This window comes from Psammomys obesus, unplaced genomic scaffold, assembly GCF_907164565.1.
Source record: "Psammomys obesus unplaced genomic scaffold, mPsaObe1.curated_primary_1811, whole genome shotgun sequence".
Classification (NCBI taxonomy): Eukaryota; Metazoa; Chordata; class Mammalia; order Rodentia; family Muridae; genus Psammomys; species Psammomys obesus.
In genome coordinates, this window is record NW_026586173.1 from 904,412 (window position 1) to 930,902 (window position 26,491).

General features: G+C 46.2%; 1 protein-coding gene across 3 annotated transcripts in view; it reads right to left on the reverse strand.

Annotated features, from left to right (window-relative positions):
* Nucleotides 1–26,491, reverse strand: part of Kirrel3 (kirre like nephrin family adhesion molecule 3) — a 545,774-nt gene that overhangs the window by 87,122 nt on the left and 432,161 nt on the right. For all 3 annotated transcript variants that reach the window (XM_055601295.1, XM_055601297.1, XM_055601294.1), the window contains exons 3-4: nt 6,286–6,435; nt 573–722 (exon numbers count right to left, since the gene is read on the reverse strand). In XM_055601295.1, coding sequence (XP_055457270.1) covers nt 573–722; nt 6,286–6,435 — 300 coding nt within the window. The remainder of the gene's footprint in view (nt 1–572; nt 723–6,285; nt 6,436–26,491) is intronic.

Consider the following 26,491-nt stretch of genomic DNA (forward strand, 5'->3'; position numbering starts at 1 on the left):
GATCAAGGTAGAAAATGGTAAGAGTAAGGACCTGAAATGAAATCTCACTGGAATGACCTGAGAACCAGGATTCCAAGGGAACCCAGGGGTGGGAGGGCTCTGGAACAGGGGTCTTTGGAGATCCTTATGCACATTGAAGTCCTGGGCGACCAAACTTGAGGCTCATTCTATGAATGTCAGGAGATATAGAGCTTTTCTGGCCCCTTTGGAGGTCAGCCCTAGAAGAAGGGTCTTTCGGATTATGCCACACCCTTTTCTGAGCTGCTGCTGCTGCTGCAGGCCTGGCCTCATTTACACTGCAGAGCATCTAGGACCCTCACCTACGTTCCAGGGTGCAGCCAAACACACTGTGTAAGACAATAACAGGCCGGTGGCAGTATGATTTCCTAAGGTGGGGGGTCTTCCCCTTTGAGTGGGAAGAGAGAGGAGAGGGCAGACGTGGGTGTTGCTGGGTGGATGGTCTCCAATGGCGACCTCCCATTGCTAGCTTTGTAGAAGGTCCCTCCAGTAGCTGAGTCCTTGGTGTTTCCTATAGCCCTTACATCATCCCCGCTTGTGTGCAGGTGACTTACCCAGGACTGTGAGGCGTGCGGGACGGGACCGGATGGCAGCCTGGATGGCCTGGCACTCATACACAGCATCATCCTGCAGTTCAGCCCTCAGGATCTTCAGGTGATGCTCTCCTGACAGGTGGTTTCCCACCACCAGGTATTGGGGGTAACCTGGGGAAAAAGTAGTGAGCTCTGAGAGATCAAAATAGTCCTGCTGCAAATTTCCAGAGGGCTATTTGGAAGTGTTGTGACCCCTTGGATAGAATGGCTCAAAAAAAAAAAATTCTTTTTCAAAAGGAAATATACATCTAGGGAACAGTGGCTCAGGCAGAGGCCTTCCTGTCTGACTTTCTCCCTTCTGCCAAAGGAAGATCATTCTGGTAGGTTGGCTCGGGGTATCTAATGTCTGACCAGGGCAGACCGACCTCAGGTGGCCTCCTGATGATTAATATACTGGAAACGTTTTTACAGTAAGATTTCCTCTGAACAGCTTCCTTGCTGCTTCCTTCCCTAACTCACAGGGCCAACACCCCCAAGCTCCTTTTCTTTGCTGTTTAAAATACTTTTATTTATTTGCTTGTTTGTTTCTTTATGTGTGTATGAACACAGATAGGCCACCCACGTGAAGGTCAGAGGACGACTTGCAGGAGTCAGTTCTCTATGTCCTGTAGGTCGAAAGGATGGAGCTAAGGTCACCAGGCATGCGGCAGGCAGCTTTACCTGCTGAGCCGTTTCATTGGCTCCCTTGTTTGCTACAGCTCAATGGGCTGTCAGAGCTCCAACCTTCAGGCCCTTTCATTGAGTCTCCTATTTTATGGATGACTCCCATGTCTCCGCCTGTTTACCTGTGCACTGCTAATTTATTTCGTGGGCTAAAATCATTGGGCCTTCAGAGGGAAAAGAGAACGGTAGCACTTCCCTAGCTCAGGGGCTGCTGGGGTGGTGGGATAGGTATTGGCCATAGAGAGGCAATGCAGTGGGAGTCCTTGACACTTGCTCAGATCTTTGATCTCAGTATAAAGGAGCATAAAAGCAAGAGTCTCCCAGGATGCTGGTGTGTGTGTGTGTGTGTGTGTGCGTGTGTGTGTGTATTATTGGTTCTAAGTTCTAAGAAAAATGGGAGAAGTCAGTGTTAGAGACAGAAGTATAGGACATGCTGAGTGGGCAGACCTGGCTATGTGGTATCGCTCTGGGAAGGTTGCTATCCACATTCAGTTATGTTTGCTAAGGAGATGCATGGGAGGTGAGAGGGAGGGAAAGGGAAGAAGAAGTGGGAGAGAGAGGGAGCGAGGAAGGGAGGGAGGGAGAGCGAGTCTGAGATTCACAAAGAAAAGAGCACACAAGAAAAAAATGGAAGGAGAAAGGAAGAAGGGATTTATTTACTTGGAAATGATCAAGAGTGACTTCAGGGGAGAAATTTTGTCCCAGGAAGCTCAGGAACCTAGGAATCCAGGACATCTAGGAATGCTGGGTACCATGCATCATCAACCACAGCGGGCCATTTCTGGGCATTCCTACCTCCCATCTCCAAGCCCCAGGGCCTGATTAAGCACTTAGGAGGCACTCAGGACACTTAGGAATTTGGGGCCTCAGTACATACACAGTGGTGATGAATAATAGATAAATAAAAATTTGAAGATGATGAATCATTCATCAGTTGCTCCGGCCAGCAGGCTGAATGCAAACACTGACTGCAGCTATGGCCATAGACAGGTCCTCGCTTTCTCTGTGGTCTTGGGCTCTGAGCCTCTTAGTTTGCCCTATCAGGGTGTTGTCCTTCTACCCTTCACCTGAGTTCTGCTTTCCTCACACCCTTTGCACCATGGGATTGTGCAGGGGTCCATTTTTTTGTTTTGGCTCCACCCTTGTTGCCATCTTTCCTCAGAGCCCACTCTGGATAAGCTAAGGGTAGTTGAGAGATGGGACAAGGCTCCCTGGGGTGACTGTGCTAGGACCCATCAGTGTCTATTCCTGGTCAGTGAGGTGGGAAACCATGGTCTTCTAAAAGGCCCAGCAGCATGTTCTGTGGGCGCTTGTACAACTGAGGTCATACTGTCCTCCTCATGACACCAAAGGGCCCTGCCCTCTACAGCTGAGCAGGGCTGATCAGAAATGCTGCCAAGGATCAGCTTCACCGAAGGAGGGTACTGTCCATCCCTCACACTTTCCCTGCCTTCTGATGGGCAAAAGAGTAAGCCCAAGCAGGTGAAGCTAGGTTGCCAACTGCTGCTGGCGTCTATGCAGCTGGCTGCCCTGCCCTCCAGCCCAGCTTCTATCCTGCTGTTCTGCAATTAGGTCTATCCCCTGCAGGCATGTTGGATAGAACTGTTGTTTTGCTTTTTTTTTTTTTTTTTTTTCTTTTTTTTTTCTTGCAAGTCATCAGCAGCAGGATTTCACTCTCATGAGCTGTGGAAAACATCAGTGATGGGTTTGTTTGTATTTGCCTAATTAGGCAGTGAGCTTCGATGCTATCTCAAGGATTGGCAGCGTCCTCAGAAAACATACACAGGAGCACAGCTTCTGAGAAATTTCTAGCTCCTTCCATGGTATCATTGCTTTCTATTCTCAAAGGAGGCAAAGATACAGAGCATCTAGGTTCTAGTCCTGTTGCGTGGGTTCAAATGCCAGCTTATTCTTTCTTGCTCAGCTACCTGGTGCTTTAGTTCTGTTGTTTATCAGCTTCGTTACCAGTAAAATGCTAGCACCTCATGGATGAAGATTAAACAGGACAATATGTGTAAAATGCCTGTTGCATACCATGTATGTAAAGATTTTTTTTTTCTTTTTACAAGATCAGGTCTCACTCTGTAGTGAAGGCTGGCTTTGAAGTTATGTCAGTTCTGTACTAACCTCCCCAAGTGCTATAATTACAGGTATCAGCTACCATGTCCATCTCTATCCTCTATGTATGCTAATATAAATACAATCTGCAGGGTTAAGGAGCTGGCTCAGTGGGTATTGCACTTGCTGTGCAAGCCTGGGAATCTTTGTTCAGATCCTTAGCACCCCAAAAGATGGGCATGATGGTGTTGAGGATAGGGGACAAAGACCAGTAGATCCTGGAGGCTTGCCATCCAGTCAGTCCAGCCAACTGGTGAGCTCCAGGTTTGGTGAGAGAGCCTGTCTCAAAAAATAGTTAGAGACTGACTGAAGGAAACACCCAGCATTGACCTCTGGCCTGTTCTATAAAGACATGTGTGATGGTTTGAATGAAAACGGCCCCCATAGGCTCATAGGGAGTGACATTATTAGAAGGTGTGGCCTCATTAGAGTAGGTGTGGCTTTGTTGGAGGAAGTGTACCTCTGTGGGCTTTGAGGTTTTAAATGCTCAAGCCAGTGTCTCACTCTCCTCCTGCTTCCTGAGGATCTAGATGTAGAACTCTCAGCTCCTTCTCCAGCACCATGTCTGCCTGCCTGCTGCCATACTTCCTGCCATGAAAACAATGGATTAAACCTCTGAACCTGTAAGCCAGCCCCAATTCAATGTTTTCTTTTATAAGAGCTGCTGTGATTATGGTGTGTCTTCACAGCAATAGAACTCCTAAGAGAACACACATGGGCACAGTCACCTACACACACACACACACACACACACACACACACACACACACACACACACCACACCACACCACACCACACCACACCGTGAAAAAAGTACAAATAGCACGGAAGTACAGTGGAGGTATCAATTTTAGAGGCAGCAAACAGGGTTTCATGCATTGAGATTGGTAATATTGTTGACTCAATTTTTTTTTTCTCAATTGTTACTCTGTTTACCTTTCAAGGAAAGGGGGCTTATAATCTTTTCCTCCCTCTGGACAATCGTAGAGTCATGAGACATCTGAGAAGTACTTCTTAGGAGAAAAATGCTCTATATGCCCCAGAGAATGTGTTGGAAAATATTTTATTTCTGGTGTCTCAGCCTTGGTGACCAGAAAGACACTAAGGTGTCAGTGACAGATTTATTTCTAGTACAGAGTGGGGTGACATGGTTGAAATGGAAGAGGACAGAGCTAGAGCAGCAAGAGTCCTTGTGACATTAGCCCTAGGTTTTCTTGTCTAAAGCCCTCAGCAAATCTTTGTTGAATTCAGTTGTATTCTGTTCTGTCCCTTCTGTACCAGGCAAACAAGGGGTATTAATGGAGCCTGGGAGAATCTATCATTATTGCCAGGATGGTGTTTTGGAGATAGATGATCAAATACAGGGCAGATATTTCTCAGGGGCCTGAGCTTATGGGCTCTGTAGGAGAGAGTCCACGGCCTGTCTTCCCTAGTGACTCCGTCAGGCTGGAGAGGAAGCCAGCCAAAGCCATTAGATCAACTTGTCTTTAGCACCCAGCACCCATACCCTTGATCCTAGAGAACCAGATATGGAACATCAGATCAGAGATGCGATTATCTGTGCCTTGATGACAACTCTATGATCTTTCTCTAGAGATCTGAGACCTCCACTTGGCCACTGACCTGATGAGACAATATTCTGATAAAAGACTGATAATCCTTGACCAGGAGCCCAGACAGGAGCCCTTCATCAGTCAGGGTCTTGGTCCAGGCTCATAGCTGCCCAGAGCATAAGCAATTCTCATATGGGAGGGTTGCTGAATTCCTTCATCTCTCTAGGGTACCGGAGCTGAGCATTTCTGAAGTTGGCTGGTTCCCATAACACTTAAACTTTACGGCAGCACAGTATATTTTGGAGATATTCTTGGGAATTTTATCTATGCTCAGCTGTGCTGCAGCATTAGGCCCTGTGACTGCTATTGACCGTTGCTATAATGTTTCAATATACATTTTTGGCAAGACATAACTCACATTTTAAAATATTAATTTCCCAGCCCCAGTGTTTCTGAGCGCACTTTTGATTTTTTTATTTTCCTGCAGCTGTATAGCATGAACGAGGTGAAACTGCTTCCCAGTTGAATGCGTATTTCTCATCCATCCTCTAACCCCAGACATTCCCAGATGGCAGGGGAGTGACACCCAGATCTGTCCTTCTGACTTTCATCATGCATATCAGCCCAGCACTCAGCCCCTTGCTTACCTATTTCAGGGCAGAGTAATGACAAAACGGGCAAGTGACACGAGGATGGCTGCATTTTTTTGTGCTCCTGGGAAAGGGGAGATTGGCAAAGTGTTTGGATGAGCTTCTGAGGTAGCCATGCAAAATAGTTACCAAATGACATTGCCGGGCACAAACTACAGAGCTGATGCGCCAGCCGGTAGCAGCTGCAGGAGGCCCCTATGGTGCAGCTTGCCTGGGTGGCTGAACAAGGTTGGCAGTTAGTATAAACCTTTCCTGTCTTCTCTTCCCATCATGAGATGAATCTGGGGAGAAGCAGGCTTTCTTGTGAGTTTTCAGTTCATTGGCTCTCTCCTTGGGTGGGAAGCTAGATCATGCCTTGATAAATGAGGATTCATATTGGGCCAAGAAACAGGAGCCCATGATGTTTGGGAATCAGACTTCAGGGATCGCATTGGCCTCTGGAGTGGATGCTGTTCTAGGTTTAGGACTGACCACCAGAGTGGGAATCAGTACTCACAGGCAGAGGCACCTGCCGCTCTGAGTGATATGGATCCAGGGCTTTGCTGCCCGGAGAGTTGCAGAGCTGGCTGGGGATTTGAGCCCCAATGACACTGGAGATGGAATATGGGAGTTCCACAGTAGAACAGATGGGGTGAGGCAGTATAGGCACTGGGCCTTTGTGTGTGGGTGGGAGAGTCTGGAAATACTCACTTGAGAGGTCTCTGCCTACACCCAGAGCCAAGCCGTCTTTGATCCACAGGACGAAGCCATCATATTCTGGGATGGCGCACAGCAGCGTCACTGGCTGTCCTGACACCACCACTTGGTCCTGGGGTTGCTGGCTGAAGGAGTAGACTTGGCCTAGGGAGGGAGAAGCACAGTGGTCAGTCAGTGAGGTCAGCAGTCCCTTTCATGCTCAGGAATCAGAGCGCGGCTACCCCAAGAATCAGACTCCAGTCTGGTTCTGACTTTCAGGGACTGGCTTCAGACTCCAGACTTCAGCCTCTCCCTTACTCAATCTCAATGCTGACTTTGGGGATGAACCGTGGCCACCAGGGTCACCTCCCTTCTCGGTGTGAGACTCCCACCTAACTTCACTTGCTCAGGAGTGATATGGTTCTAGTTCAACCTGGCAATCCAGGCAATCTGAGTGGCTGGTAGGGCCTTGGCAGGAGCTGGTGGCCATGTTTACCCACCTCCTCCTCATTCTTTCTTTTTCTAAGGTTGGCTCTTACAGTCTCCCCCTTGGAAATCGCTTGGAAGCTCATGCCTCTCACCCACACCTCAAAGCAAGATGCCACAACCATTGAAGCTATTGGTTCATATTTTATTAAACAGGTAGTTTGCTGCACATGTGAGATGCTAGGCTGTGTGCTGAGACCTTAAGCATCTGCTCACAAATTCTTTCATTCTGCTAACTGTGTAACCGCAGCGGGCGCTGTCTCTACATCGAGATGGGGAGTCTGGAATCAGTAGGGGAGAAAGGAGAGCAGCACTGAGCTGCCTCAGTACTTCCAATGCTGGGTCTACTGCTTGAGGGTGCTATGCTAGCACTCTCCAGAGCGTCAGCACAAGGCTCTGCAGGACCGGGAGCTGAGGTGGTTGCCGATAGCCGTGGCAAGTTGGGGGCTGGGAACCTGCCCCTTTCTGACTCTGAGTGTTGTTCTCATCTGCTGAACTGGCATCCATGCAGCTCCCAAAGCATGGGCACGGGGAAAGTCACTGAAGAAGGGAGGTGACATAGTCTGTGTTCTTGGGAAGCCACAACTGAGTGGACAGGGGGACACTGACACTGACAATCTGGGAGGACTGCAATTAGTGTTCTTCATACTCCCTTCTCCTAGAGACAAAGCAATGCTTCAGGGCAGAAAAAAAGAGTCCCATTTTATAACAAAGAAACCAGGATCAGAGAGGCACAACAACAGATTCAGGGTCACGCAGATAATGAGTGGTGGAGCTGGGGCTGGGGAGGTCCACTTAATTTTAACCCTCAGGTTTCCCACCCCAGCCTTGAAGACAGGTCTTCAATGGAGAGAATGGAGCCTGGGGGCCAGCTGCTACCTCCTTCCCACAGAACCACAGATGACCTTAACTTGGATTACTGTCCCACACAGGATCAAACTATGGACATAGAGGGAGATGAGGTGCAGGGGAGGGCATGGGGACCCCAGAGCAGCAGAGAGGTGGGGGCAGTAGGTAGGTCTGGAGTATATAGCCTGATGAGATCTTGGTGACCTTGCAGAGGAATTTCATTAAAAATCAAATTGGCCTGGAATAATGGGAGTAACTCTTTTTATTCTGATTTGAGCTTTGCAAATTAGATTATATAGGGTATTTTAATCAGCTCTGGGTAGTGGTATTTTTTTTTTCCTTACTATGTCTCTTCAGGTTTTCTGTTGTAAGTAGGCTCTTTCTGGCACCAAAACAAGAAAGGGGTCCAGACAGAGAGGAAGGAGACTGGGAGAGGGAGTGGGAGAAGAAAAGGCAGAGGAGAGAAAGAGATGGGAGATAGGAAGGGGGGGGAATAGATGATGATGATGAGGGAGATGGGAGGAGGGAGAAGAAATAAGAGGCAGGAGAGAAGACACCTTTTCTAGGCATCTCTCCCTGCATCTTTTATCCTGGAATCTTTTCTACAAGGATAGTGTCAAGGCAGTTTCAGTGGCAGCCAAAGATTGTGTGATCAGAGAGAATTATCAGGTTGTCAGCTAGGGGCTAAAGGGTCTGTAATGAGAAAGCCCTAAAGGAAAGTGGTGTCTGGGCTTCCAAATGTCCTTTATTAGGAGCTTCAGCAGGAGGTAACTATCCATTCACCACACCCCATCCTTTTTATGCTTGGTAGAAGGAGCAGAAAGCATTGCTGAGGGTGTTTGGGGTATCCATTTCTGGGGGCAAGAGTGAGTCCTGGATGGGCATCATGAAAATCAGGCCAGTTGGACGGTAGGGGACCCTGGGAGGAGAGGTCAACTCTGAGTAGTCACGAGGCCACACTGGAGGGTATCTCAGAATCAGAAGTTGGAGCTGATACAAGATTCTCCTAGTGACACCTGGAGTGTAAGGCAGGAAAGGCCAGAGAACTACTTAGGTGCAGTTCTGATGGCAGTTACATGGGGCTTTAGTCACCTACTCTTTATGTTTGGACCCACTTGGATTTTCTGTGGAAAGCATGTTTCTAGCAGTGAGAGGGCAGGGAAAGGTCACACAGTTCTTTTCAAGTTATTTTAGGGAGTGGAGTGGGAGCTGAGTATCCCCAATGAACAGTCTTTTGTTTCCATGCAATTTTAATATTTTCACATTATGTTCAGGCCACTAAAATCACGTTGTCTCTTAGTACCAGGTGTGGGAAATGGGGACCTCCCTAATAGCATAGGATATTGACATTGTTCTCAGTTGCCCACTGTAGATAATAAAACTAAATATTACAAAGATACAATATACTTAGGTTGTAGAAATCAAGCTAGAACTGAACTGAGAACTTTGTCTCTGCTGGCTACATTTCAGAATGCTAGAAGGTGATATGTAGGCTTTAGGAGAAAAAGCATTAATGGAATTAGCTAATGGTTTACCCTGAATACTATAGTATCAACTTGCCAGGCAAGATGTGCCCACTGGTATAATAGTGGCATGATGGTTTTGATGGCAACCAACTGCCTTCTGGTTGGATTTGAACCATGCATGCTCTAGAGAGAGAAAATGTATCTGATACTGTAAACCTTGTCAAAAGCCATGACAAAGGAGGTCAGAGACTCCAGGAAGGGAACTATTTAAATGGGCAACTTGTCAAATTGCTGTCTAAATCTTTACAGTTGTACCCACAAATTTCAACCTTTGTATTTCAACATTTGTCAAAGAAGCTTCTTTTGTGCAGCAATCAGCAGTAATGCAGGCTCATAACTATAGTGGAAGTTCATTTTTTTTTTAAAAAAAAACTTAGTTATATTATATAAACAGGTTTTTGTTTTAATCCCAAATGTGGGATATGGAATTGCTTTTAGTTTGTCCACAGCTGATAATTAATTGCGTTGTGCAGATCAGAGAGGTGCATGACCTTTGCCAGCTGTAGAGAATTTAATTCTGAGGATTTGGAGAGGGTATAAATATGACAGCCCAGAGAGAGGAAAGGTGTGGGCTTCAAGGAGACAGGCTGATGGAGAGAAGGCTTTGAGGACATAGACGGAAAAAGAAGAAGGTTGCTGGTTATCTGGACTGCTGGATTTCCTGATGACTGAGACTGGTATTGACTCCAAAGAACTTGATGACCCTAACCAGGCAGAATTACGTCTAAAGAGGTCCACATCTCCTCTCCCTTCTTCCTCTCCTACCTAGGGTTGGGGGTTGGAAGAAGGTAGAGGCTTAAGGAATCTCAAATAAAATAGAGTTTAAAAGCAGCACTTACACATAAGTGGTCAGATTGTTGAGATAAGTAACTGTTGAATGTTCATCCACAAATGAGGTATATCTCTATCATCTTCTAGCCCCCTTCTTCAGGGTTTAGGGAACAGAAAGAGGGGGCAGAAAGAATGCTTGAGATGGAAAATGAGGAGAAGTACTGTGAAGTGCTGTCTTCTGGCCATTGTACCCATGAACTCATTGCAGCTGTGGTTACTTACACAAGACCAGTACAAGATCAAGTCAAGAAAAGGAAGTGGAGGGAAAACTTACACTCTTTCACTCTTAGGATAGACCTTGAAGCCTTCCTGGCCAGGGGTTCCTGGGAGCTCTGTGCGCAAGGCATAGGTGGTGTCATCTTTAGAGAAGCCCCCTCTCACACTTTGCTCCCATTTCCTTGACCCTTTCCCCTTCCACCTTAGGTAAACTGATTTCCTTCTCCCACTTCCATTTTGACCCCCAGCCTATGGGACAGCGCCACTTACACCCAGGGTAGCTAGCCTCTCCTTAACCTCACCAAACTACTACATGAACACACCCAGAAGTTCACTTTGCTAACCTCCCAGCACCTACTTAATCCAGTCATGTGGCTGACCAAGGTCAACCAGGGCAGTCGGTTTCTCCAAATCTTATTATGCACTTACTATCCGTCCAGTGCTGGAGAAACACAAAGGAAGATGAGCGGCGCACCTCGTGGAGGCCAGAAGCACAGCAGTCTCTGTCCCATTGCCTGGCACAGCATGCGAACATCATGTTAAATGCCTGTAGCTTGCTACTTCTGGTTTGTTCTCTGTTCTGTGTTCTCTGTAGCAAAGTAGCTTTTGCAGTATAAACCACTGACCAGGTAGATGTTGTGCTGAGCACATCACATGGAAGGGGAAAGGTAAGAGGCAAAGGGGAAGGGCCAGGGTCACAAGAGGATCAACTTCACCAGAGAGAAAACTATTGAGTTATTTATGTGAAACACACGGTACGAAGGACCTGTGTTCCTGAGTGCACACATGGCTCTCATATATGGCAGGCATCGTTACCATGGCTCTGTGATGGATGACAGCAATCACTACCATATTTTATAGGTGAGCTGAGTGCTATAGTGTGGTTCTTAAATATCTCCAGAAGGCCCAGCTTGATGCTTTTGGGAGGTGGTAGTGGCGTCATAGGAGGTAGAGTCTCCTGGGAGGTCTTTAGGTGATGGTGGGTATGCTCTATGGTGTGTGTGTGTGTGTGTGTGTGTGTGTGTGTGTGAGCGCTTATGTGCATGTAAGCGCAAGTGCATGTGCCATGGTGCAAGTGTGGAGGTCAGAGAAGCACCTCTGCTGCCATCATCTACCATGTTTAAGAGAAAAATCCCTTATTGCTCACCACTGTGGACTCCACACTAGTTGGCACTTGACCTTCCAGGGATTTTCCTGTCTCCTTCTCCCATATTTCAACAGGAATATTGCAGATGTGTCCTACAGACCCTGGCTTTACAGGGATTTGAGGATTCCAACTCAGGTCTTCATGCTTTATCCAGTGAGACATCCCCTCAGCCTGGGGTCAGTTCATGGAGGGACTTGTGAGACCCTAATTTTCTCTCTTGTTTCTTAGTTTGAAGTCAATAGTTTTGTTTCGACACTGACTTAGGGGCAATAGAACCCCTTGACAAGCTCTGGATCCCCCTAAATCATGAGCTCAAATAATTGTTTTGTTTTCATAAATTGTTTTGGGCATTTTCTGAATGCCAGAAAGCTGCTGAACATACAAAGGCTCAAACAAATGGAGACATTTGCCCAACTTTACAAGTCTGTAAGGTTACCATAGGTAAAAGTCAAAGCTGAGAGTCTCTGCAGCCCTGTTCTCTTTCAAGGGGGCTGGTTGGATGGCTCAGTAGATAAAGGTGCTGGCTATGAAAACCCAGTGATCTGAGTTCAATGCAAGGAACCCATATAAAGGTGGAAAGAGAGAATTAACTTCACAAAGTTGTCCTCCAACCTCCATGTGTGTACCATCATTACACACACACACACACACACACACACACACACACACACACCACTGATAATATATAAAATAGAAAGACCTACTTCAAGATGGGAGTTAGAGATACAGAAAAGCTTTCTGGAGTGGGTTGTGATGGGGGATACAGAGGAGAAACTCATTCTGGGACAGGATGGGTGAGGCTCCTCAGCTACCTCCCAGAGTACCTGAATAGTGTTACTTTTTAGGGCCTAAATCCTGGACAGCAGAAGGGACATAGGAACTCTGCCCTGTAACTACCTATATAATTGGAACAAGCTCCTTACCTTCTCGAGCCTCAGTGTGGTGGTGTGGATAAAAATGGCACCATAGGCTCATAGGGAGTGGCACTATTAGGAAGTGTGGCCTTGTTGGAGTAGGTGTGGCTTTGTTGGAGGAAATGCATCATCAGAGGGTGGGCTTTGAGGTCTCAAATGCTCAAATGCTAGGTTGACATTCACTTCCTGCTTCCTGTGGATCCAGATATAGATCTCTCAGCTACCTCTTCAGTATCCTGTCTGTCTGCTTTATAACAGTTGCTGTGGTCATGGTGTCTCTTCACAGGAGTAGAACCCAAACTAAGACACTAAGTTTCCTGGTGTCCACAGTAAGGATGACAGCAATGAAGTGCTATGAGAAGGCAGGTCTTGATGTAAATCACACACAGTGTTCCATAAAGGGCTCTTATCCCCATACACACATCTCTGTGAACCCAGCTCATGTCATGGGCAGAGAACAGAACTCATAAGGATCTGGTGTCAGGCCCCATGAGAAACCTGCAGGTAGAGATCAGAGATGGGCCCTTCTGGTTCTGTCAGAGCATCCCTTATAAGGCAGCCTTGGAGGCTCCCAGAATGCCTGGCCAGCAGCACAGAAAGGGCTCCAATGTGGCCATCTCCTCCTATTAGTGACCAATTGGAGGAAGTGTAAGAATACTTATTCCAGGATTATTTATTGCCAGCTTTCTCTCAGCTCAGAGCTTGGACTAAATTGCCTCTTATGAGATTAAAGAAAGCTATTCTTGTCATGAGAAGCAAGTAAGGGAGAGGAAGAAGAGCAGGATCCAGTGGCTCCTTATGACACTGGAATAGTATTGGGAGATACAAGGGAAGGGACCCAGCATGCGGCAGGGGTTTGTTTCCTGCCCTGACTTGCCAGTATGTGTACAGAATGCTGGGTTGTGATCTCCACAGATTCAGGTAGTAGGAATGCGCTAGCCCACTGACTGACAGATAAGAAGTCTGATTTTTATAGAGGATCTAAGTAGGGGACAGTGACTGCAGCAGCCTCAGGGCCTAAGGTAGAGGCAGAAGCCATTTTTTCTGGGTAGGGAGACAGAGACTGTTCCTTTTCTGCTGGCCATAGGCTTAGAGCCTGGCACAAGCAAAGGTGTGTGCCTAGAGCTGGAATAAGAACCTATAATAGAATCAGTTCCCAAAGTGAGGTATAAGGAAGGAGCCTCAGGAGGCTGGATTCTGAGCGGGCAAGCCAGGTGAAGGTGGTGGTGGGTTATCTCTTGGAGTGTGGAGCATCTAAGCAAAGTTCAGAGGTCAGGCTTATGCTCTGTTATCTCCTTGACAGCTGGGACATTCCCCTGGGAAAATTGTTCAGTTTCTCCAGCTCTGGTTTCTTTGTTGGAAACTTGTAGAGTTGTTAGAGAAAAGGGTCTAAGGTACACGGGACCTTTCTACCTTCTTTAATGATAACTATCACTCTCATTTTGAACTGGTGTGTGGCACGTACAAGTAAGAAAATAGTCAGAGGGGCCACTAACCTAGGAGGTGGGGTTAAGAATAGGGGTGGGGTTGAGGGGAGCTGACTGCACCAGCCCTCAATTTGTGCCGAGACACTTACTCTTAGTGAGAAGCCATCAAGAGTTTGGGACCCATTTTCTCAGACCCCAGTTTTAGGAAGATCACAGGATGAAGGTGGAGAGGATGGATGGAGAAGGATCATCTAAAGACAGGAAGACCGATCAGAAAGATTGTGCTGGCATAAGGGCTCAGCTAAAGCTGTATTGCCAGAAAGAAGAAAATGGGTTTGTCATCTACCTGGAGGTAAGATTGACAGTGTTTGGTGGGGAAATAGAGGCTGTTGCTGTCCATGATGGTGAGCCTCTTGGTGTCTTTGGAGGTGAAGCTGAGCTGAGCTGAGGCAGTTCTGTGGTCGGTGTGTTGATGGGGAGGGCTCTGAGTCACGCAAGGAAGCTGTGTTGGGTGTAGTTGGAGCATAGTGAGAAGGTGTAAATAATTCATAATTTACTGAATACTTGCTCTGGCCAAGGTGTGTGTGTGTGTGTGTGTGTGTGTGTATGTGTGTGTGTGTGGTATATGGGGGCCAGAGAATGACATCAGATGTCTTTCTCAATTGATCTCCACCTTAATTTTGAGAGAGTGCTCACGAGGACCTGAGGCTTGCTAGACTGGCTGGCCATTGAGCCCCAGGGATCCTCCTGTCTCTGCCTCCCCAGTGCTAGGATTGTAAGCACACACTACCGTGCCTGACTTTTTACGTGCATGTTGGGAATTGAACCCAGGACTCACACTTTATCAACCAAACTATCTTCCAAACCCTTCTCACCGTTATCTTTTTTAATTTATTTTTAGTCAGCGTGCGTGCGCACACACACACACACACACACACACCCCATATTCATGTCTCCAGTACTCTTTCTTGATCTCTACTCTTCCTATATAGTTTTCCCTCCTCTAGAGAGTTCCTTGCACTTTCGTGTCATGCGTTTACTATGGACCTGAGGATTCATCTCCACACATAAGAAGATAAATGTGTGTGTGTGTGTGTGTGTGTGTGTGTGTGTGTGTGTGTGTATCTAAATGGGCCAAGGTTCATTTAGTCAAGGCATCCTAGGACCAGCTGTTTGGAATCAAGTATTTAACACTGGTCCTGGATCATACAGGCTTTGCGTTATGAGAACAAGTTGTTTGAGGCTGTGAGAGCAAGAAGCCATCTAGGTCTTCCTTGGTAGAAAGAGAAGCTGGGAGAACTTAGCTGGAGACAGGACCTTTCCCCTACTGTCCCCTTCTCTTTGACTTTTGGTGGGACAGAGATGTGAAGGTGGTTTTAGCTCCAGCTTTGTCATTTGTAGCCACTGGTAACTCGCTTCTGATGCACAGGCGAGGAGAAGTTTGCCAGGGTCGTGAATGGTCTAGATACTGCATGAGGATTTTTGTATAGGTATACAGGAAAGTGTCCACTGTTCTTCCTAGGTCCAGGTGAGGGGGAAGACATCTAGAGTTTATTCTTTCTCTATTCCCCAATTCCTTGCAGGAGCTAGAGCAGCGCAGACAGCCCATGACTCTGACAGCCTCACAGTCCTGTCCTCACGACAGTCTGCCAAGGTTGTCCTGGACACTGTGGGTCTCTAATGAAGAGCAATCGGGCTGACCAAGGCAGGGTGAGTCCAAAGTCATCATAAATCCTGTGCCTGCTGATTATCAGTGTTGCAGCCCCAGCCAGAGCCTGTCCTGTGTTCATTAGCAGCAGGAGACGGACTCCTCCATTGATCCAGCCGAGGCCTGGGTGCCAAGAAGATGCTGATAAGTGCTGCGGCAAATGGGGTGTCTCTGTGCTTGTGAAGGAGCCCATCCATCCCTGTCTGAGGTTACCTATAGCAGATGAGGGTAAGCAGAGGGGTGTAGAAGAGAGTAGGAGGTGTAGAAGTGATACATTCTGGCCTTGACACAGAACCCTGGGTGGTGTCCAGGCCTGCTGATAGTTGGCTATTGGACTCAGGCTGGTTTCCCTCCTCTTTTCCTCAGTCTGAAACTAAGATTTTTGTGACTTCAAATAGGGGAGGATGGTGATGGATAGGGTTATGTTGGTATGCCAGAGGGGGATGCTGGCCTTGGCCATGGGAAGAAAGTACATTCAGAGTTGCCTCTTACAGAACATCAGTTTGGGTACCACTGAGCTAAGATTAAGGCTAGGCCATGGATTAGCCTACCCCATGGTGTCCAGCATCTTTCTCTCTCTTTTATAAAGGCCTCGGGTTGGACACATGAAGCTATATCCATGCCATGAGGACCCTGCTTTGCCACTTCATAGTTGTGTGCCCTTGGACCTAACTTTGCCATTCCTCAAGTTTGGAGCAATCACCTGTGTGATATAAAATCTAGACCTCTAGATAATCAACCCACTTCAGTCCCTTTCTTCCCAACCCCAATGCTGCATGCTCTAGGTTATCCAATCTATTTTCACAAGACCAAAGGATGGAAATAATAAAGCTTGAGGTATAAGGAAGTCAAAACAAACCTTCAGAGACCCTTGGTCTGTTTTGAGGAATATCTGTATCCTAAATATAATTTTTTTAAAGCAACAAGCATCTTAAAATACTCATTTTTTTTTTGTAGTGCTGTAGGCCTTGTCCTTTAGAATGGACAAGTTTTATGTCTATAAGAATTATCCATGGAACTAACTAAAAATATAGTTTCCTGGACTCAAGCTTAGAGAGATTAAGATGGTAGATTTGCATGGTGCCAAGGAACCTGTGTTTAAGAGCTCCAACAGTTTGGGGATCAAAGCTGAGGTGCATCCATAAGGTATGCCCTCTTTCTAAACTCTTAATTTCAACAGTATTCTTAATTAACAACCGTTTCTTTCTGATTGTACCTTATTTTTTTTCAAACTAAACAGAAGGTGTTGGATAAAGTCTACAGGTTTTCACATACCTTTAAAAATTCTTGTAACCCTTTTGTCAATGAAATGTCATGTGGTACTACAAAGGTAAGGCTGGAGGACCGAGTCCTACCCTTGGCCCTGCATTGGCTCCCACAATATCTGTGTGCAATGGTCAAGGGGGTTGGATGGCCTGGTTCAGATGGCCTGATTTAGATGATGATCTGCAGGGGTTCTAGGAAGGGTAGCTTGGCTCTGTCCCACTGACAGGAGCAGAAGTATAGCTCCTTGGGACAGTGTGTGGCTGGGGCAAGCTGGCATTAAGCATGAGGTACTTTTGTCCATCTGCACTAACCTTATGTTGAGAACCACAGCTTAAACATGGCACTTAATGAGGCGACTGCTTGGTCCTGGCCGCAAGTAAACTATTCCAGTGCATGTCCTCAGTTCTTCCCCTCTTGGAGACTAATACTGACTGCATTTATGCATTGTATGTGTTGGGAAGCAGTTATCCTCTTTTGCCATGTGAGTCCTAGGAATTAAACTCCGAAAGTCAGGCTTGGCAGCAGGCATCTTCCCACACCAAATGATCTTGCTTCCCCTAAATATGACCAACTCTTTTCTAGTCTTTGTTGATGGAGAAGAACAAGGGTGAGAAGAGTCCACATGATGGACAACCTGAGCTAATAAACTTATTTACACTTTGGAATGTGTTCTGGTATTCTTTTTTGAATATGAATGTACTTGATATTCAAACATGAAGAAATTTTAATATTAAAAAACAAAACAAAAAACAAACTCACAATGTGATGATGGGGCTCCCTGCCTGTCTCCTCCTCAGCTGGATGGGGAACATTACTTCTGTACTGGTCCAAAGTGAGTATTAGCCTCACTCTCCCTCCCTTCTTGTCATCTCTCTGGCTCACACCTTCCCTAGGAGAGACTGGGGATATTAACTGATTTTGCCTTTAAAGGACTTTCATTCCCTTTGGGCCTCATGCAAATAAGAGTAGAATAAGAAGCTGTGAAATGTTAACAGAGGACTTCATTAAGCAGTCTTGGTGATAGCATTTGCCAGGAATGGGGACAATTTGCCAACAGATAATTGAGAGCTGACTATATATGTGTCCTAATTAAAAAAGCGATTCTTGTACTGCCCTGGGATTCTGGGCCCAGTCTTCTGGTTGGTTTGGGATATTAGCCACAGTGAACTTTTGTATATATACTTTATACTTCACAGAGCACTTCCCATATATTATTTTACTTAATACATCCTCTCAGTACCCCATGGAGAAGGGTTGATCACCAGCCTCCCAAGCAGAGACTTGAGAGGCTAGGGCTCAAAGCCAACTGTCCCGCTGTAGCAATGACAACTCTATTCAGTATTTTGCTCAATCTTGAGCTATTTTTTTGTCCCCATCAGAGAGACACTCTAGAGAGGGCTTTCATTATCTGTTTCCACCCAAGAAGGCATCAGCAAAGAAAACACAGCTAACTTGTAACAGCTACCTGTGTCTTTCAAAAGTTTGATGTAGGCTTGTGTATGAAGGAGAAGTTTCATGCTAAAAGCACTTAGGAAAAAATGGGAGGGATGTTCAGACTTTTGGGGGTACCCAGGATAAGAATTGAGTTCTTCTTTCCAAGGAGGCTTAGACTAGTATCCGGTGTCCCAGAAGATAGATTAGCCATATGGAGATGCAATGGGTAAAGACAGCTCCTAGGATATAGCAGCAGACCTAACTCCAGGTTGGCCATTTCCACAGCAATCCTAAGACCTAGAGAGAGCCTTTCCCATTTCATGAATGAGGAAGTTGAAGCTCAGAGAGGATAAGTAACTGGTCCAAGGTTATCAGTGGGGGATAACAGAACTAAGGTTTGAATCCTTTCATCCCAATGCTGGCTTTTGTTTACACAGCTGTACTGAGTTCAGAGGGTGTGTGATCCCTGGGTTTACTCTTTAGAGGGCAGAGACTGAGTGCGGTGCCCTATAACTGCTGCAGCTGTGCTCTAAGAACAGATGTGACAATGATAGGCCATCTGCTTTATACCTTCCATGTATAGCCCCTGCCCAACTCTAGATCAAGGTAATGCTCCCATGTGCCATTGGGGCTGAGGTGAGTACCATAAAAAATCAATTTAGGATGAACACTCTCTGCATCCAGGCTCAGGCATGAACATTAAATTCTTCTCTCAGTGTGTATGTGTGCATGTCTAGAGGCCAGCATTCACCCTCCAATGCCATTCACCTTGGTTTTTTGTTTTGTTTTGAGAACACCACTCACAGAACTGGAGCTCTCAATGGCCAGCAACTTTCCTGCTTACACTTCTCCAGTGCTTGGATTACAAGTGTGTGCTACCATGACTGGCTTTTTGACACATGTTTTCAAGATCAAACTCAGTTCATTATGTTTGCACCACAAGTACTTTTCTAACTAAGTTATCTCCCGTACCCTCTCCTTTCTCTTCATCTCTCTTCTCTCTCTCTTTCAATAAGATCTTCTTTCGTAGCCCAGACTGACTTGAACTCATAATGTTCCTGCTTTCCTTTGCTGAGTACTAAGAGTAAGAGCATGCTCCATCATGCCTGGCTTGGAGTGGCAACTTCCACTCTTCTTTTAGGTACATCCTTGGATGTGGAAGCCAATGCTCTACAAGCGCTTTCTCAGCTCAGTCCTGAGCTCAGTGACTGATGGCTTCCATTCCCTGCACTGCTGGAGCTGTGGGCTTTTTGCAATAGCTTCTACTGTGCTGAGCTGCTTATTTGTAGTGCTATAAATCAGGGAAAGCTGGCTGGTGCCTACCTGAACCCTTGTGCTGGGACGTGGGATCAGGGAGGACACTGTTGGTGCCATCTTGGGAGAGTGGTCCATGTCTGTCTGCCTTTAAGGACATCTCTGTTTTCTAGCTGGAGGGCCTCTGGAGATGCTTATGGCTCCTATAATAGTGGAGTTACTCATGGCTTCACTGGAGAGAGTAGAGCAGCTTTGAAACCACCTCCCCTAAACACAGCAATATTTGGTAACACTTGGCGTCTTGGGGAGAGAATTCATGTCTGTAATTAGTTACTGTATATCACCGTGAGTACTCTGCTCAGGATTTACTGGGCAAATACCATTTAACTGCACAATAACTACAGGTCCTTGCTGCTTATTGGGTAATTTACTAAGGCTGGGAGAATGGGGCAGGAGGGATGCTGAATTGGAGGTATTGTAACCCCTTGAATCAAACTTTATGAGTTCAGGTTTGGCAGAGAAGAGGCTGCTCGTCGCCAGCTCTCCTTGCTTTGTTTTGCAGGGTTGGTGGCAGATTGCTTCCTTTCTTTTATTCATTGCAGAAGGACAGGTCTGAGACTGGGCTGTGGGACAGCCCAGGGCCACCTAGGGTTATGGAGGGGTCTTTTTATTGGGAAGGTCTTTGGCCAGAATCTGCTGCAGAAAGTCAGGCTATGCATCCAACCTGTCATTGACTCCCTCCATGGGGCCCCTTTCTGTATCTGGGCCAGTAGGTGGGAGGGTAGGGAGCTGTCCTTGGCTGGCAGCATTAACATAATCTCAGTTCTCTCTTCTCTCACAAGTACGCGGGTTGCTTGGGAAGCAGCCATCCCTGGACCTTGGATGGCGTTCCCAGCCCTAATCTGCTTGAGCAAAGTCTGTCTTAGTTTGGCCATGCATTGTCTAAACTCCTGTAACCTATTTAGGCCACAGAGAGGGGAAGAGACACAATAATGAAAAACTCAACGTGCAACATTGCCTTACGCAATCTAATAAATTACTCCGTAGCCGGCTGCCAGCTCAGACTAAGCCCAATATTGCCTGCAGTAATTATTTGGATCAAATGCAGTTTATCTGCTTCATATTTGTGCTTCTGTGCTCAGTGGTAACTTATAAATGTCATTGTGGTGTTTATTCGTTATAATGAAACTTAATGGCATTGGAAGCTTGGAGCAGAGCTGGTGGGGCGGCAGGTTTAAAACAATCTCTTCATCTCTGGAGAAGGAGTGAGCCAAGATAACACTACAGTGCCCTGTAGAGAAGATATTTGCAGAAGCATTGTGTCCTTGTACTGTGTGGTGGATGAGAAGGAGCCAAGAGCTCTGAGCTGGCACCAAAGGTCATTTGGCTTTGCTCTGGGGACATCTATCAGGAGTGGGTAAGCCTTGGCTGTAGTTAACCTAGCACTTTCCAATCTGTTTTCTGAAAACTTTTTTGTGTTCAGTTTTCACCCAACCAGTGGCTGCTCTAGATGAGTCATACTCATTGCTCAAGGGCTTGGGAAGCTGAGGTCTTGAATCAGGATAGAAATTAGAGCCCAAATGACTGTGTTATACAGGACAGATAATCAGGGGAGGCCTGGAAGAAGAGGAGGAGGGGAGATGAGGCATTTACACAGTGGTCAGCAGGCCTGGTAGCAGGAAGCAGGGGGGATGTATAAATCGAGGAGGATCTGGCAGGGTTGGAGTACCAGGTTCACCACAAGTATAAGGCTCTGAAGAAGCACCACAGAAAAGGGTAAGGCACTGGGTATAGAACTCGGAGTTCTGGCAGATCCAGTGCTGGGTTCTACCATTTACTGGCTGGACAGCTTTGTGCAAGTAATTCCTCTCTCCTGAATGTGGTTTCCTCATGTAGACAATGGGAGTCAGTATAGCCATCCCTCAGGACTGTGGTGATCCGGAAACAAGCTGATGTGTCTAAAGTGCTAACCATGGTGCCTGGCACAGATTTGGTGATGGATACGGATTGTGGAGGCAGTGGTTGGCACACAGTATATGGTCAAGCAATGTTAGCTGAGTGAGTAGGCGAGTCATGTCCCCTCCTACTTATCTGTGTTACAAAACCCTCTTTCAAACAGCTGAGCTTGGATTTGGCCTTCTATAGAGCCAATGCTCTATAGTGTGGACCTGGAGAACCAGCATGGTTAGTGACTTGTCCAAGGTTCCCCAGCTGGTATGTGGTGGGGAAATTTATTCTTCTACACTGAAGGGCACAGTGCTCTCCATCAGTCCTACCACGACAGCTCGTGACTTGACCCGGGAGGCTGAACTCATCCATGCCTTGTATGGACTTCAGACGGTCATTCTCCAGTGCAACCAGGGGCTCCTCCTCCCAATGGCTTCCTCTGAAAATTCATTTGCCATTTTCTCATGAGATAGTCCTGCTTTCCTCCTTGAGAACATATATGTGTAAGGCCTCTACCTCATGAATAAGGACGAAGAATATTCATCCTTGTAATTTCTCCCACTGGCCATTCATCTACCAATACTCCTGTTTTGATCTCTGCACAAATGGGATTGAATTGGGGTGTCCACATGGAATAGTAAGTATTACTGAACTTTATGCTTTCCCAGAGCAGCTGTACAGTCATGCATGTATACAAATGCATACAACAAAAGGGTTGGTATTGTGAATATACCCATCTTGTGGATGAGAAAACAGGTTAAGAGAGATCAAAGTCCAAGTTTTATTCCTCATCAAGAGCAGGACTAATAGTTCAAAATATTTGTTTTTGTTTGTTTGAGCCCTAATTAAACATTCCCTGTGGAAGTGTTTGCTTCATGCAAATAACACACTATCTTATTTGTGTAACAGTTTACACTTAATGGTGTTCACTCATATTAGTTTACTGGTCCTCACAAGGCAGCTATGTTTTTTTCCCTTGTCTGACAATGCTCACTCAAAAAGCTAGTGGCAGGTATGGGCCTTAAACCACCATTTCTCAATGTGGATTTCAAGGGAACACTAAGCCTGAGACATCTTGTAAAGATGTTTTGTAGACAATGCGTTTGAGAACTGTTCCTCACTGTTGGTGATTCATTGTGCCCTTTGGCATGTTAGTTTCCAAGATATTCAATAAAAACAGACTTGTTTAATTAGAGATTGCTTAGCCTTTACCTTTCTTGTCTAGGCATCAAGGCTATATTTTGCAAAAAAACAAAGCAAAACAAAAAACCAACCTATAAACAGGCTGTAGAAATACTGCTTCAGGCCAGCATGCTTGCCTTGTGTTTTCAGATGTAAGGGTGAGAAAGGAGAGTAGGGATGGGAAGAGGCTTTCTTCTGTGGACCATCAGAGTTGAAGCCCTCTGCCTGGGATGTGCCTTTCCTTTCTCTGACCCTGGACAGTGATGCCCAGAGAATTCGCTCAATACCATGCCCAGATAGCCTTCATCTTGGATAAGATCAGAGTAGGGTCTGTGGATGAGAAGATATGAGGCAGCAGTTCTGAGCTTTGGGAGAAATGCATGGGGACACACTGCAGTCCTTTTAGTCACATCTACCCTTCCTGATAATAGGGACAATACCTCATTATATCACCTATGGAAGAAAGCAGAGTGAAAACAAGAAGCCAAGGCACTACTTGACCATATGCCTTACGTGAATGTATCACTCTTTCTAGGCTTCAGTTTCTTCATCCTCAAAATGGGACAGCAGCAGAACATAGGTGATCCGAAAAACAGAGACAGGGAATTTGGGGGTAGAAATAAGCAATGGTGTGGTGGGAAGATGAGGGAGGAGGGTTAACTAAAACCAAGGATGAGTAAAACTTAATTAAAACTAAGTTATATGAAAATCCACAGGTTTATAAGCCAACTAAAAAACCTAAGTTAAGCCGAGCAGTGGTGACACATGTCCTTAGTCCCAGAATTTGGAAGGCAAAGGCAGGCCTTTAATTCCAGCATGTTTTTAAGCCTAGCACTCTAAGCCAGCCTGGCCTACAGAGTGACTTCCAGAACATCCAGGGCTACACAGAGAAATCATGTTTCCAAAACCCAAAACCAAACCAAAACAAAAAAGCCCATACGTTAAAAAACTAAAGTGTTAAATGGGAGAAATATCAAATGTCTGTATAATGCTGCTCCAGAAAGCAAAGATTGATAAACAACACCCGTAGTGCCAGGTGTGAAATGCTCTGAGACCCCAGAGGCCTCCAAACAATACAGGCTCTTGCCATTCCTCTCTGCTGTCCACCAGAACTAGTGCTGAAGATACCCCACACCTTGGTTGCAAGATATAAAGTAAACAAAAGCTGCGCTTCCTCCCTGCTGGTTAGCTTCCATAGTCCTGGAAGATGTACAGGTTACTAAAAGAGAGAAGACATCAAAGGCTTTACTCAGCTGAGAACGCTATCAACTATAGTACCAATCTGCCAGGCAAGATGCACCCACTGGTACGATCTTGGTACATCTATTCTGGGAGTAATTAACTACTCTCTAATCAGATTCAAGGCTTTGATCCACAAGAGGGAATGCAAGCCTTATCCTAGTACCCAGTCAAAACCCCTTGGCTGTGGAGGGCTGAGTTGAAAGGGTAAAGTTACTACTGTCGCTTGGGTAAATTGTCACAGTACCAAATAATCCCTACATATTTATGTTCATACCCATAGGCAAATGCCACTCCTAGCCTTAACCAGAGAAGCTTCTCTTTGCAAAGAGTAGTAGTGATGCAGAGATGTATGGCTGCCCAGGGGGCTGAAAATAAGTGACAGTTGAGTGCTCAGGCTTAAACAAAACATATATACCACCTTCTCTGAGGCTTGCAGACCATCAGGGATGAGGGGCTGGGAAGACGGTAAGAGTTGGGAGATAGGAGAAGGGCTGTGAGATGCTGTCTTCTGGGTATGACATAGCCAAAGCAGCCATGGCTTCACGGTGCCTGTGGCTGCCTGCAATCGGTCTACACAAGACTGGACCTATCAACAGTCCATCATGGATCAGGGAGAGACTTCCCTTCTCTGAAGAACTGTTGGCTACTGTTGGATTCTTGGGGAAGAGCAGTCATTGTCTCCAGCATGTACCCACCGAAGAGCCCACTCCCATGGGTAGTTCTAAACCCACGGTTGTACAGATGATCCCGGCTAAGCTCAGGGCATCGGAAAACAAAACAAAAACTAGATACAGGAACGTAGAAAAGGGACTTGAGGGGCAGGGCTGGGGTTAAGGAGGATAAGGGGTGAAAGTCACCAGAAGGCACTTTGTATAGTTCAATAAGTTCCATAAAAATTTAAAAAAATGAAGATGGCCGAGCAGTTAAGAGCTCTTTCTGTTCTTCTAAAGCAGTGTTTCTCAAACCCTCCTCAATATAGTCCCTTACGTTGTGGTGACCCCCAACCTAAAATTATTATTTTTGCTGCTTCATAGCTGTGCTTTTGCTGCTGTTATGAATTATAATGTAAATGCCTGATGTGCAGGATGTCTAGTATGGGACCCACCAAAGGGTCACAACCCACAGGTTGAGAACTGTTGTTCTAGAAGACAGAGGCTCAGTTCTGCACTCAAAGGAGGCTGTCTGGTGCCTCTCCATCTGTTAACTCAAGTTTCAGGAGATGTGATGGCCTCTTTTGGCCACTGCAGGCACCAGGCATGCACAGACATACATGTACAGACATACATGCAGGCAAAACAGCCGTATCCATAAGGTAAGATTTTTAAACAACGGGGATGACATCTTTGTTGAAGGTGGTAGATGATACTAACACAAACAAGTGGTGTCTTCATGGGTTTGCTCTGGTCCTTCTCTCTCTCTAGATGTTTTCTAGTACTACTGCCATCATAGCTTCTGGCTTTACACACTGCTGTGTCCCGTGGGAGCATCCTTTGTACATCTCTTTGGCTCTCTCACTCCGCCTTGCTCTGCCACTAGCCACTGATCTCTCACTAAATCTTCATTTCTGACAGAGGCTACCAGCTCTGTTGGTTCCTCTTGGATCTCTAGGTAGTACCATTTCAGAATCCGTGGGACAGTTTCTGATCCCCAGCACCTGTGAACCCTGCTGTTGGGTGCTCTCTCTTAGGGGGTGCTCACACCAATCAGGCAAGCACACCAATTAGCACACTCATGCCAATTAGCTGGATGCTAAAACTCCCACCCCTCATGTGTGAGCCCCAACCATCTTCTAACCCATTTCTCTCGAGAGATAGTGTATAAGTGTCCCACTCATTGGGTCTCCTGACTTTGAGCCACTATTCTATAGCATGTTTCAGAGTTCTCATGAATCTAGGCTCCAGTTGGCCATAGTGGTAACAGGCTGTTACCCTCTGTTGCTTACTCTCTGTTGCTTCCATTCTCCCATGTCAATTTTTTAAAAAGTCATTCTGGTATTCTCCTCTCCTGCAGATAAATGATCACATTTGAATGTGCCTCTGGGATAACTGGGCAAAGTGAGAATATTCCCTAACATCTCCCACTGCTCTGAGCACACAGTAAGCACCCAATAAATCCCCAAATCAAACAGAAATGAACCTTCAGAACAGACCCGAGTGCATCTATCAGCACAACGAGCAGCAGCAGGCTAGCCAGAGGGGCAGACTAAGGGGCGCTGGATGGGAAGCTTTTCCCTTTGTAGGTCTAAGGGCACCCGTAGCCACGTCCTCACCTCTGCACCCACACACCCGATTCTGGGCTACACCTTGCCAGGTGCAGAGGAACCATGGCCTAGCATTCTTCCCCAGGGACAGAGGAGTGGCTTGTACTGTGTTTTGAAGTCGTTTCATGAATAGCAGTTGAGACGTGTTACTCTTTACTGTTAAGAATGGTGGTTATTCCTAGCCCATTTGACTCAGGGGTGGGGGACTGTTACATTGCGCTATTTATCCCACACTCGGTATGCAGTTACTGAAACTGTCACCGTGTCCTATATTCCATAGGCTATTATGTGTATTTCAAACCATTATATAAATGGACTTGATTTGGTACTTCTGAATGTCATTAAACTCCTCCCATACCAGTAACAACACTGTTTCCATGGAAACAAATATATTTCAGCAAGAAAGACATGGGGAAGAAGCAGATGGAGCAGAGGGGAAAAGCAATACCCCATTGCTGCTTCCAGAGGGCTGGACCTGGCGCTGTGCAATGGCCACCCTGCGAAGGTGGTACAAGTGCCTTCAGATTTTTAT